This window comes from Sesamum indicum, linkage group LG13, assembly GCF_026168435.1.
Source record: "Sesamum indicum cultivar Baizhima isolate 11 linkage group LG13, ASM2616843v1, whole genome shotgun sequence".
Taxonomy (NCBI): Eukaryota; Viridiplantae; Streptophyta; class Magnoliopsida; order Lamiales; family Pedaliaceae; genus Sesamum; species Sesamum indicum.
Window position 1 is genome coordinate 10120140 of NC_142669.1, and position 14335 is coordinate 10134474.

The 14335-nt window shown below is 35.1% G+C and overlaps 2 protein-coding genes across 3 annotated transcripts; both read right to left on the bottom strand.

Moving 5' to 3' along the window:
* LOC105176948 (cold-responsive protein kinase 1) lies at positions 1-3907 on the bottom strand. Of its 2 annotated transcripts, none has more exons than XM_020698728.2 (7): positions 3769-3907; positions 2798-2923; positions 2596-2711; positions 1956-2166; positions 1641-1878; positions 1110-1260; positions 1-659 (listed from the first exon to the last, which is right to left on the bottom strand). In XM_020698728.2, the coding sequence occupies exons 2-7, from the start codon at positions 2868-2870 to the stop codon at positions 294-296; spliced, it is 1155 nt and encodes a 384-aa protein (XP_020554387.1). In that variant the 5' UTR covers positions 2871-2923; positions 3769-3907; the 3' UTR covers positions 1-293. The 2 variants fall into 2 exon arrangements, with proteins under 2 accessions (XP_020554387.1, XP_088733137.1); XM_088877011.1 differs by having other exon boundaries at positions 2798-2844; positions 3769-3887.
* A 3233-nt stretch (positions 3908-7140) lies between these two features.
* Positions 7141-12126, bottom strand: LOC105176947 (protein DJ-1 homolog B). Its single transcript, XM_011099936.3, has 8 exons — positions 11917-12126; positions 11632-11832; positions 10939-11088; positions 10631-10813; positions 8563-8643; positions 7974-8174; positions 7748-7888; positions 7141-7522 (listed from the first exon to the last, which is right to left on the bottom strand). Exons 1-8 carry the CDS (start codon positions 12070-12072, stop codon positions 7319-7321), a joined length of 1317 nt encoding a protein of 438 aa, XP_011098238.1. The 5' UTR covers positions 12073-12126; the 3' UTR covers positions 7141-7318.
* Between the last annotated feature and the right edge of the window lie 2209 nt (positions 12127-14335).

Below are 14335 nucleotides of genomic sequence, written 5' to 3' on the forward strand. Positions count from 1 at the left end.
TTGTTTCAATGTGTACCATATGAATTATCTTAGGCAAACTTCTTTTACAACATATGAAAAAAACATTGCTCCGTGTCTTTTTACAACTTCCGTCTAAAGCTGACAACTTCTTTCGATGAAAAACAGAACAGGCGGACAACAATGGATTGTGTTCTTTCTATACTAAGTGGTATGAAAAAGGCATCTATGCACAGTTCAAGAACTCATTCTAAACAGACAACTGAGTCTTGCAGGAACGAGAAAATAAATTATTTCCTTTTTTTTTCATTCCCGTAGTTAGAAGAATTGACTCGCTAACTTCGATCATATATTGAAGAGAAAGTCATAGTTGCATGAGACGTATTCGTGCTTTCAGACGACGAGGACTTATCTTGTGTTTTTGATGTTGCCGACGACGTTGCATGTGGAGCACTACTCGAACTCTTCAGAGTCATTATATCCGTCAGAAGTCCCGGTTTTGATATGGCCCACTCATCAACACTGGCCTCGCCTTTCAACATCTTTGCAACGGTGGACATGGACGGGCGGTTCTTGGGCAATTCTTGAGTGCATAAAAGCCCTACTTTCAGGTATCTGGAGGCCTCATCGGTGTCAAAATCCCCATCTAGCACATTATCCACCAATTGGACAAGCTTGCCTTTCTCGTATAGAGTCCATGCCTGAAGAAATTTGATGGGATCTTAATAATCTATTTTAAGGATGTAAGAGTTTTGTATTTAATTCAAATGATTTGATATCAGATAGATCAAAATAGTTCAGAATAGAATGCAAGGATCTGAAATCTTTTGCAACATAGAATTATCGAAACAAGTCCGGCGAATTTGTTATTACGGGCTTGAAATCCTTTACTCCAAATCCATCAATTCAAACACAATATTACTATATTGATCATATTCTCTCGGCATAACAAGCATAAACAATCCGACGAGCACATATAACAAGATACAACTCTTAAAATATGATGTTTTCCGGATGATTATAATCTTGGATTTATCTCATTAACATGAATTAAAATAATTTTTTTTTTCTCGGTCACTTATTTTCCGTTGCCATGAAAAAAATAAAATCATTTGAACACGACTCATAGATAGAAACATCGAGCTTCATACCATTTCCAGAAGATTTTGCTCTTCAGCCGATAATCTCTTGTTTTTGTTGGGTCTTCCACTCACAATTTCCAGCAGTAAAACACCAAAACTATATATATCTGCTTTCCGCGTCAGCTTGCCCCGGATCGCATACTCGGGTGCCAAATAACCACTGTAAAAACAAAAAACATCAGTTATTGGTTATTTAATAATATCAAGAACATCCAAGATTTGGGAAAAAACATGGGAAGTGAGGAGATATAGGGACCAAATGTAAAGAGGCAAACCACTCGTTAACAAAGCCAACGTTGTCATAAGCATGTCACTTTTTATTACAAAAGTATACAAATGAAGCTGTCGGTGTTGTGTCAGCATTACCAATTTCACGTTGAGCATTAATCCTTAAATTGTCTCTTGTTTCGACATTGAGGCGTCTCTTACAACCATAGAAACAATCAATAGAATAGAACTACTTGTCCCGCCAAATTTCAAACAATATGTCAACATCCATACCAGCATGCCATGAAAAAGTGTAAGAATTCACTGACTTACAAAGTTCCCGCGACGCGCGTGCTAACATGAGTAATCGTCTCTGGGAAAAGCTTCGCGAGACCAAAATCTGAGATCTTTGGTGTGAAATCTTTGTCAAGAAGAATATTGCTCGCTTTAATATCTCTGTGGACAATATGAGGCTCAACTTCCTCATGGAGGAATGCTAGTCCACGCGCCACACCTATACAGATTTTAGTCCTTATTTTCCAGCTAAATTGGAGATTACTGTTGCGTCCTCCTACATTACGAGTTAATCAGCTCTGTCTGGACATATAACAACAGACTAAACTCATATACGGCTGGGGGAAAGTTTACCAAGAAGAGTTCGAGCAAGGCTGTTATTTTCAAGATAGCCATAGACCAATATTCTTTGGTCTCTCTCCGTGCAGCAACCGTACAATTTGACCAGGTTTTCGTGTTCCAGTCCTGATATTGCCACTATCTCGCTCAAAAATTCTCGGACGCCTTGCTCTGACTGGGCCGACAGAACCTTAATTGCCATTAACGTGCCGTTGTTTAGCCTCCCCTACAAGAAATGAATAGAATATTACTAAGATAGTGTTTGGTTAAAAGATTTTATAAGCTTATACATTTTATAAAGATGCTTTTCGAGCTCATAAGATTTTGCATCTTATTTTAAAAGTAAGTTCTCGAAGTTTCTGAACAAAACAACACAATGAAGCTTATAAAATGTCAGTAATAACAATTCTGTGATAACACTATTAAGACACAAAGAGTTCGTCAAAATCTTAAAAGAATTAAGAACTACTTATAAGCTCCTAACGTCTTACTTTTCCCATCTTATTATAAGCTCTTTCTTAAAAAATATACCAAACACTTAATAAAATCTTACAAACTTTTTAACATCTTATAACATATTTTAAAAAGTTTATAAACTCACCTCACCGAAACAAGTTGCAAAATTCAAGGCGAACCAAGAAATTGCACGACTTACCTTGTAGACTGAACCAAAGCCGCCTTCACCAATCTTATTCGCCGGACTAAAATTTTCGGTTGCGATTTGTAACTCTTTGTAACTATACAATTTAGCATTTTGGACGCTTGAAATTTCTGCATTTAGTGGACCTCATAAGTGAATGCGATACTTAACAGTAAGTACCATACAGTCCCAAATTTTGAACAGTTTAAAGATCTACCTGCATTGATCTCTACTGTCTGCTTGGTGGGGAAAGAGCTTCTCGGCCTAAAACAACAAGTGAAACAAGTCATTCCACCAAGCTTTATACGTCCATCAAAACTTCAAATTACATATATCCCATTCCCTGTCAATCATACATCGTAGAAACGCATGTTAATATATTTCACAAAAATTTATATCATAATTGAGACATCCTAAAGAAGAAAATACCAGCAACATGGCCGTTGCGGATCATTAACAAAGGTTTTGCTCGTTCCGACAAATTTCAAGGTACACTATTGCAGTAAAGTAAAACATAAATTGAAGAAGTTGTTGTGGCATATGAATTAGTTTGAACCAACGAGTACAAGGAACAATCCTAGACGGCTAGACCTTTAGGATTACAACTGAAAAGCTCCTAAAATTCTGTAATGGGCACATTGTTGATACTAAGCAAAGTACAAGAAAACAGAAACATAACACTTGCTGACTAAAAACCTCATCATAGCAGAACTCAAGTGAACATATCTGTCTGATAAATACAGTTAACATTAATCCTCTCAAAACTCCCAGTCTTGGTCCCAGAATTTAACTTGCTCCTATGAAATGAGAAAATCAAGAAAAGGGCACAAAAGCAAATGAGAAAAGAAGAAGAGCAATGCATGGAGCTTCTTCTTCTTCTTCTTCTGCTTAATCTTTGTACAGACAGAAATTGCTAAAATTGGAAATGCCCTTTTTGTCTGAGACCACAACAACAAAACCATCTTGTCTGAAGCTAATAGATCAAGAATGGGGAAAGTCAAGGTCAACAAACCATACCATCACAACACACCGACGAAAACTTCAAGGATTCCCATCACTCAGAAGGAAGAAACAAGCAACTTTTCAATCCGTAAATCAAAATTTCACCAAAAAAAAGCTTCATAAATAATCAATTCAGAATATACCAAGAAAGAGAAATATTCAAGAAAATATGAGAAGAGAGCTGACCTTGTGGGCTGAGAAAGATGTTTCCAACACCTTTTGGGACTGGAGAGAGATTTGATAATAAAAAGTCTTCGGTGCAAGAGCAGACTTCAAGTTGGCACTTGTATGATATAAATGAAGTTATGGGACGGCTATGTTTCAAAATTGCATCAATGTCTGGATATTTGACTGTTCTAATAATTGTACTTGATTGATTAAAATATAATATTCAAGAATGATAATTATTATATTAATTGCTAATTATCAAAGTTTATAATATAATTGTAAGTAATTCAAACTGGAAGTAATAATGAGATGGGCTTCTCAAATTTTTATTTAGTTTTTTAGTCATGTTCAAATGAGTAGATTTTAAAACTTTTAACTCGTCGCTATTTGCTTGAGAAAATTGATTAAATTGGTCAAGAGACTGACATGGATGGCTAAAAGTTACAAGTTAATATTGTCTAAATAGTTCTAACTTGATTGACGGGATTGAAACTTCATATTCTCATTTTTATTGGATTAGATCTGGTCATGATGTGACTGATGATCAATATTAATAGTAGTTGCTGGTCTATCATAATAATAATTATTGATGATTTAATTTAAGAAAAATACAAATTTTAGTTCAACTTTTTTGTGGTGGTGACACTTTTAGTTTAGGAATACAAATTTTGGTTCAATTTTTTTGTGGTGGTGACACTTTTAGTTTAGGGTCATTTCAAAATAGTGAAGAAGGAAGTAAATTTTAAAAATTATCAATTTTAGTCAAATTTGCTCTGATTTGGCCGGAATTCATCATATGCGCGGCGCATGACTTATTTAAATTGGGAGTTTCATACTTGTCCGACCAACTTAGCAGAACTGCATTTATTTATTTTTGAAAAAAATCTTACATGGAAGGGAAGACATGATAAAAAACCACATCACCTGTACCACCTCCCCATACTTAATTTATATAAATAATATATATATTTAAGTTGTCCCTAATACACCCCCCCCCCAATTGCATCCTCCATTGCTCCACATGTCTTACATTAAAAACAATAAAAACTTAGAGAACGCTTCAAGGTTATGGAAGTAGGGTTTGCTTCTTATTTGGATCGAAATCCACATGACCTCCCTAGATAGATGGATTGATCTTTTAGGCTATTCGAACTCGCTACATCTCCCAAACAAATGTTAAAGGCCTTGAGAATAGAGAAACAAATTGTTAGGCTTGTTGGGGTAGCCCTCAACTAAAACCCTCCAATATTTAAATTAATGTTTGATATCGAGGTCGTTAATAAGTAGATCGCTTAAATACAAGCAAGCTCAAGCGTTTGGAGCATCATTCATTTTTACCATAAACTATAGAGTATTTATAGGTATAAGGGGTTCTAGTTGTTCGATAGTTATCTGCCACGTGTGCCGAGTTAGTGGGTCGAGTCCCAAGTTCCGACCTAGACCCTGCCTTATACATTACTTTAATATATATTTCTTTCTTTTGTTTTCCATTCTTTGTCTTTTGTTACGCAGTTTGCCCTAATTCTTTTCTTCTTTCATATCCTAATTCTCTCCTCACCTCTCTCCCTCCTATTTCCCTCCCTCTCTCTCTGCTGTCACCCTCCTCTCTCCTCTTTCCACCCTACTTCTCTTCCTAGCCGCCACTCACCCTCGCCCTTAGCCCTGTGTCTTCTCTACTCTCCTCTCTCTCCAACGAATTTTATAATGGGATCGGACCCTTATTTGTTCGAGACTTAATAGAATAGGCCTTGTATCCACCCCAACCTGTTCATACCCGTCATGTTGTCATCCTAGGCATGTGAATTCAATAGTTGCTACATACTTATATGAGAAATCCAATACGAAATGAAAGAAACAATATATACAGAGATCTACCACGTTGAATCAGAAAATAACTTTAATATCAGAAGTTCGATAAAATACTCACTGCCAATATATCATACATAGTTCCATTTCTTTCATTTATGCCGGGCTATTATATGAGATACAATATACTCAAATCTGCTACATAATTAATTTTAAATTTAAAAGAAACTACTATTTGGAAATATATACATTTTTTTTCACGAGTAATTTACCTCTACCTACCTGTGCTATTAAAAATAGGCAAACAGCTCTCTTATAAAAAATAAAATAGTAATTTATCCCCCAATATTTTTCAAATATAGCAATTTACCCCCTTATATTTTTAAAATTGAGCAATTTACCTCCTTAGATAGGAAGGTAAATTGCTTCATTTTTTAAAACGTGGGGAATAAGTTGCTATTTATTTTTTATAAAATGGTAATTTATTTATTTTCAATATCGCAGGAGGATAAATTGCATTAAACTATTTTTTTAATTGAATAAATAAAAAGTATAAAAATGTGGAGATCGAGAAGAGATGGAATAAAGAAAACTAACAAAATAAAAAATGATGCACATAAAAAATTGAACACATCAAAAGAATATGTCAGTTATGTTATAAAGTCAAGATACCATGATATGCTATACTTGCGCGTATTTATTCAAATTGGTACGCAATGAATTTTAAAAATAAAAATCAATATACAAATAAAAGCAGTTCTAATTATTCCCGAAGGGGAAAATGAAAGATTAAATATAAAGGTATATCACGGTTACAAATAATATGAACTATTCAAAATACATACGTAATTATATTGATGCAAATTTTTAAATCTATAATTTATATTTCAAAACTAATATTGCAGTATCACAGACCGTCCATTGTGAGTAGAATATAATTTTCTTTTTATTTTAACATAGAAGTAAGATGTAGACACAGACGATCGGCTGCAGGCAACACCCTTACGCGTCTGTCGCACGTTAATGGGTACTTGTCCCCGTCCCGCTGAATTATTTATTACTTCTTAGTCCTTATCCAAGAACAAACTTAAAATTCAACGGCCGCATGGTCTAATCGACAGGTTAGTGGGGTAGCGGGAGATGGGGGAAGAGCATTATGATACTGAAGTCTAGCCAGAAATAAGTCGGGCATTCAGCTCGATACTGCACACACACTTGTGGTTAAAAAAATATCTTTTGTTTTTTTTTTTTTTATTTATTTATTTTTTATTTTTTACACTCGCACCCACAATACACAATCTAAGTTCAAACACCAAACCTCCTACAGAATAGTCTTGCGTCCAAGGTATAAGGTTGTCCTCCTTGGTACCTCTTTCATTGAAAACAGGACTTAACAGTTATTGGACATCGGTGTTTCCTACATTTCTCCAGCTGTGACATATCTCATTGCCGTTTCCATAATGCGGATTTTCAGATATGATTTGAAGGCTTCGTTCAGCAACTTGAATCCTCCTGAGCGCATTATTTTGCTCATTCACAGTGATACAAAATTGTCAGCAACTCGGTATCCCTGAACATAGTATATAACGAAACACAAACGCGTGTGCACAATTTATTAATGATCATGGATAGGACAAGAGATCACACACCGGTGCCAACAGGTTTATGATTGCCGTTAACAAAGTTCCCACTAAAGTAGTTGGAGCTGCGGGGTGAGATGCATTACAACCATAGACACCACATACAGATCCTACAACCTCTACTACTGCACGAAAAGCATGGTCTTGGCAAGTTCAAGGGCTTTCTGTCGTCCAAACAACTTTTCTACAATTACCAAGGAAAACTCCATGGTAGTTCCTGGCCCTCTGCTGGTAACGAGGTTGCCATCAACAACAACCCGGTTTTCTACTTCACTTGGATCTGAAAGTTTGTTGCACATAGCAGGGAAAGCAGTAGCCTTTTTACCCTGTGAGATCAAGATCAAGTCGTCAACTATACAGAACTATTTAGAAACGCCTGTAGAGTTGCAAATGACAAATGACCAAAAGACTTTTCCAAAGTGCAGGGAGGAACACAAATTCAACTGCTTCAAAGATCTTGAAGTGAAATCTGTGTGTGAAATCTGCTGTATGCTTGCCATTTCGTTTACGCAAAACCTTCAGAGAGAAGTCACTGCACAAGCACGTTATACCTTCAGCAAGCCATGGGCCTCAAGGACTAGGGCTGGGGATGCACATATTGCTCCATAAAGTTTATTTGATTCTCTTTGTTTCTTCAGCAGATTTACTAGCTTCTCTGAGTTTGCAAAGGTTTGAGCACCACCAAGTCCACCCTGCTCGATTAGCAAGCTATGGTCACTTACACTATGATATGTTTTAAAGTCAAAAGAAGAGGACTTCGGTGATTGCATCTCTTACCGGTAACACAATCAGATCATATGGACGATTGGCAGCTTCATCTAGGAGAACATCTGCAACTAGCTTAACTTTCCGAGAAGCCAAAATTTCAAGTTTATCTTCAACAGAGGCCACAACCACTTCAGCTTTTGCTCGCCGGAGTACGTCAATGATGATAACAGCTTCCATCTCTTCAGTCCCATCAGCAATTGGTACAAGAATCTGACAAGAAGGAGAGCTAGGAAATTATGATTGGAAATAGTTCACCAGCCAGATTTTTTCATGCATCTCATAGCCCAGCTTAGCTCGTCTTCTTATAGTCTACAGGCACCTTAGGTTATCCCTCATTTCCAATAACAGTAATCAGAAGAGAGCAAAAATCCATGTGCCATGTTATTCTTGACCAAAGAAAACTATGCGGCTGCGTAGAGCATAAAATGGAGCCTCAACTTGACAAGATAGCTCACAAGAACTCAGATTAAACAAGAGTAGAACAGTCACAGTCGAACATGCTCTTACTCGCACATGCTTATCATTATTTCTGTTGTAAACTGTTTAAACCTACAACATAAACCATGTGGTCATGATCTGATAATGCATTCTCATCTACCTGGGGAGAACTATCAAATGTCCACTTGATTGGGTTTAACTCGGTGAAAGTATACTCATCCCCTTGATTTGATCTCATGACCTGGATACGAATATAGGTGTAAGAAATTATGAAAAGAGAAAAACAGGACAATGTAGAGAAAATTGGGTTTGAAGACAACCCACAGACCAGCATACAAAACAACCGAGAGTCAATTATTTTTCGCAGTTAAGACCGGGGATAAGAACTGAAATGCAGAAATGTATAGTGACTACTGCTCATGTGATACTCATGCATCAAATTCGAACAAATCAAGCTCTGAAATAAACATGCAGAGATGGCAAGTTCTCAACTCTAAGTTCACAAACTTTTAGCATTTGAGGCAATGACATCAGACATGTCTAGATCCCGGTTCTTCACAAATATTAAGAAATAATCTAATAGTGAGAAAGAAGCAAAGCCCCTAAACTCGATCCAATTCCAGATGGATGAACCTAAAACAAACCTATTATTATACTAAATACCTCAAAACAAACGATACTTTTGCAAACACACGAAATATTTTAAAACAAATTACATTACATTGTTAACTCATCATGGAGTAACACTAAACACATAATTCTTGAATTTATTGGACTCATAATACTAGTATTTCCATGAGGTCTTAATGTTCACTAGACGGTTCTTGTATCCCCAATATCATCAGAAACTGAGTTCTAGCACAAACTATGATATCATTACTTAATTTTCGACTGGGTCATTTTAGAGAAAGGTTTGTTGATTTCCTCTTTTTATCCCCTCCAAAACAACGTTACATGAAAAGATATTGCTTAGCAACAATGTACTCATGGTGTTTGAAGGAAACCATACGTCAACATAAGCACAACACAGGAACATTCTTCCCTCGGTAATATGACTCATTTCTCCACATGGCCACAGAGATTTTAGCAATCAATTCATGTTTATTGGTCTCAACTTCTTTTCATACTTAGTGCTTCTGAAAATCATCTCCAACTGCATTATCCATCCTCTAGGTAACTTTTTTATCCAAGGTTCCTTAAACCCTCACCAAGGAACAGTTATGCTTTCCATCTTGCCATTCAATCCCCACTAAGCAAAAACACATCTCACTGACTAGGTTTATACCTTTCAATGATTCTTTTGGTCCATGCTTAATGAACAATACTCCAAAATTTTCAATGAGATGCAGACATACTGACCCCCCAACCAAGATAGATTAGCAAATACAGTTACTATAACTGCTAAAACCGCTAAGACCCCAGCACAATTCTTCAGATGTATCAGCAAGTACATCGAATTGTACCTTACATTTACAACAATACCTGTTTTATTGCATAAATCAATTTTAAACTTGTTTTGGCTATTCGAAATTTTTGAGGCCCAAACGAAGGAAATAGACAAGACCCTTGGCACAAACAGGTTCAGCGTTTTTGTGCCCATCGTGAAATATGGATCTTAACCTAAAAGAGAAGGCTTGAAACAGCACAAATAAGTTGGAAAAAGCAATGAGAAATTATGGGTTAAGACAATGGAGGTCATCAGAATAAAAGGGCAATGAGAGCAAATGCAAGAGGTAACCTCCGAACAAAGCAAATCAATTTGGCAGTTTCAATCTTTGCTACTGACTACTGTCCACATCATCAATATTCCCAGTAGTCTCTGGCTCAATATTTCTAATTTATTTTATTTCATTTTTAAGCATGAAATGTTTCTGGTTTTATCTATTTCACTTACACAAAGGATCAGTTTGCTTTTTCTTTGCACTTTAGATCTTCCCTCAATTCTTAGAAAGAATAGTACCAACAAATTGTTCATTCCTATAGGTCCAGACATTTGGGTCAAGGGTTGCAGTTGCTTCCATCAAATCAATCGCTCGAATAGCCTTCAAATTTATCGTATTTCTTTAATTTTAAAATTTTCAGTAAATTAGTGAGCGTTGACTTTCAGTTTGTTAGCCTACAACTCAAGAACTTCTCAATTGCAAGGACAGGTTTAAATGCAAAGGAACATCTTTCTTGTCTATCATTATCACAGTAACTGCATTAGACATGAGGGATAGTGGAAGTACCAGGGGTCCAGAAACCTCATCAGCTTTTTCTTTTCCATATAACAGTTCAACAAGAGCAACAGCATACTCCATTGCCGTTCCAGGTCCACGACTTGTGACTACTTTGCCATCCTGCTGCACCCTGGATTCAACAGCAGATGCAGAGGATGATAACTGATCCATAAATGAAGGGTAGCAAGTTGCCTGTGAAAGTGACAAAACAGTTTCAGTCATTAGAAGTCCACTGCTAATCACTGATTTTTTTTTTTCCTGATAAATTACTAAAATAAATAGATCATAAATAAGTAGAGCTAAGAAAGTTTTCTTACTTTCAACCCCTTCAACAGGCCCCATGAGCCAAGCGCAACTGCAGGAGCAGCACATATTGCAGCATATGGCCGGTCATTTTCAGCCTGCTTTTTCACTATGCTTTCCAATGTTTTGCAATCCTTGAAAGTTGCTGCACCAGGCATTCCTCCCTTACCATTTATAAATTTCAGTTAGGAGTATATGACTACAATAAGAAAATAATAAGAGAGCTCATCTACTTTTGACTTGGTAACCTATGAATTGGAGTTCTTGGGTCTATTATTTGAGTTCAGTTGGAGGTTAATCATACAATGATGACAAGAAAAGATCATTCAGTACAATAGTCTTAATGTTCTCCTCATCAAAATTAACAATCACGTGATCATCAGGAAGATTAAATGTCGATATCCTATTAACAGTAAGAAAGAGAAAAAACCACAATTCACAGCATTAGTAAGACAATCGTACATTCTTCATTGTGAATAAGAGCCATATAACGTTACCAAAGGTGCATTCAAACATTCAGCTCGGCAACCACATATGAAATGAAAAAAGACCAGTATATGTACTCGTCTAAGAATGTCACAAAATTACAGAAAATCCACCACAAATAAATGAACCAGAATGCACCGGATTCAAGCACGTCACGTGCAATACGACAATTCTATACCACATGTATCTATGCGATAGATAACACGAAGACAACATCTCACCGGAAGAGAGACAAGATCAAAAGCAGTATCAGCGCAGTCAGAAATGAGAGCATCCGCGACGATTTTAACGCCGTGGCAGGCGTCAACGCCGAGCTGCTTCTCCACCGACGCCACCGTCACATCGGCGCCCGCTCTCCGCAGCACATCAATCGTAATCACCGCCTCCAGCGGCTCCGTGCCATTCGCCACCGGCACCAAAACCTAGACATTGCAATACAACAACATACAGCACACAATCAACTAAATTTGATTTGGAGAAAGTGATCAACAGCGCTTGTTGAGTACCTTTCTAGCAGCAGATGCCATGATTAAAGTTGAGAAGCGTTTGTTTCTGCTAGGAACTGAGTGTGTGTAGAAAGGTGAGAAGTGGAGGGGTGATTTGGTGAGAGGAGATAAATAGGGGGCGAGAGGGGTGAGGTGGCGTAAATGTAGTGCCGCCATTTTATTTTTTCGCACTGTTGAGTCGAAGCCTCTGGAGATAACTATGTTTCGCCCTGGCTCGGGGTATAGATTGAATTTATCTTATTTATACTATATAAAAAAAGAAAATCTCATTTTCACTAACAATTCGCGTTTACTTACGTCGTGATACTAATTTTTTAAACTATTAAAAATATTTTAATGTATTTTTAATTATTTCTATTCAAATTCTTCTTTTGGTCTATCTATTTATACTAATATAATATTTTTATTTACAAACGACAGTTTGTAAAACAGCGATACTAATTTTTTTTTTGATAATATCGCTAAATTAATTTATTTTATTTATTTATTTTTAAAAATATAATGTGTTGGTTTATATATTTCATTTTTATTTATAATATATTTAAAGCATAAATTATATGTATGCAATGACAGCGTGCAGTTCATTAGAAAACAAAAAAGGAAAAAGGAGAGGAATTGAAAATTATCATATAATACAGGAGAGTTATATTTTCAAAATAAGTAAAAATATTGTAGATAATTTGAATCTTAAAATATAACCATAAGTAGTTGATGTATATAAAGAGGTAATATGAGGAGGAACGAAGACAAGAGCTGCAACCTAAGAGTGAAACGTGTAGCTTTTTTTGTGTGCCCGAGAACAGTACCACGAAGCCACAAGCCTCGTAAGATAATAGAGAAGTAAAGGTAGGTCGCTCAGATTACATCACAAAAGGGGGTTTCCCCTAATATGATCCAAAATATCCTCGAGGCACAAAAGGTGTACGAGCTATTCCCCTAAATACGAAGGTTTACGAGACTTTTCCTCAAAGTTAGAAGAAAGCCTGCAAGCCAATCTATACAAGATTCAAAAAGATCCAATGAAATTTCAGACGCAAAAACCAAGAAAGATAGAGATGCTCCAAGATTTTATACAAATAATTTGTGAATTCCCAACTCGCATGTCATTGGAGCTTATTCTTATTGAAAGATCAAGAAAGATAAAGAGCTTTTAAAAAAAGGACTTGAAGGACACATAATTGCTTCAAAATTTGTTGCAGTGTTATTCAAGAGGTTGTGAGTTTGAGTCATGTAAATGTTAATATTTATAAGTCTACTTTAATAGTAGTATGTTATTTTTTTGTTTACTTTTAGTTTGTTTGTTAATTTAAAATTATTGATGTATTATGTATTAAATATTATAATAATTGTATGTTGATTGATAGAAAAATATCGATATGTTTCAAAAATAAGTGAAAAGCTCAACTAGGATTAATTCATAATTTGCTAATAAAGCTTATTCAATGAATATGCATAGTTCAAATTTTTACTATTTGTTTAATTATATGAAATAGAAGAAAAATAAAACAAAAACTCATCAAAATTTTAAATTACTTTTATTAATTTTAAATGCGATTTGAATATATAATATAAAGATATGAGGATAAGTATGCTTGAGGTATTTTAGTTAACATGCATTTTGCTAACAAAAAATAATTACTCTGAATTCGCACGCTCAATCACTGATTAGTGGCAGTCCAAGCATACGCGTAATTTAAAATTTTATTATATTTATTTAAATTTATCAAAAGAGTATGACAATAAAATTATCACCCATACTAAATTATTTTAATTTTAAATGTGCTCGAGTAGAAAATCATTGAAAACCCATGTAATTGAATAAATATTATTTTACAAATAAATAAATATATTCTAAAGTATTTTAGTCGGGTACATATTTTGTTAATCAAAATTAATTATTCGAAGGTCCTCACATTCTATAAATAGCATAAATATAAAAAAAATTAATAAATTGGATAATTATGCTTCTTATAAAAAGTTACATAAATAAAACAATATTAAGAAAAGGGGGATGATTACACCCTCGTCTTATACTATTTAGTATGATTACACGTAGATTCCTTGTGTTTTGAAAAATTATATTCAATATGCATGACGTTTGTTGTCTTCTAATAAATAAATTCGCCAATTAGTTAAAGTTTTTCGAGTATTTAATATTAGCAAAAAAAAAAATAAAAAATTCATACGTACTTCTAATTGACTTGCATACATCAGTAATAAGTCAATCGGTGATAAGTATATTTTTTAAAAAAATTATTTTGATAATAGCAATGAGTTTGGTGATTTTTTTACTAATAAAATGACCTGTTAATGACAACAAAAATCAAAACACACCTCATAATTTCTCAAATTATAGAAAGTTTACCTGTAATATATACTAATCTATATCTACAGTAATACAAACAGAAAAGGCCCTCCA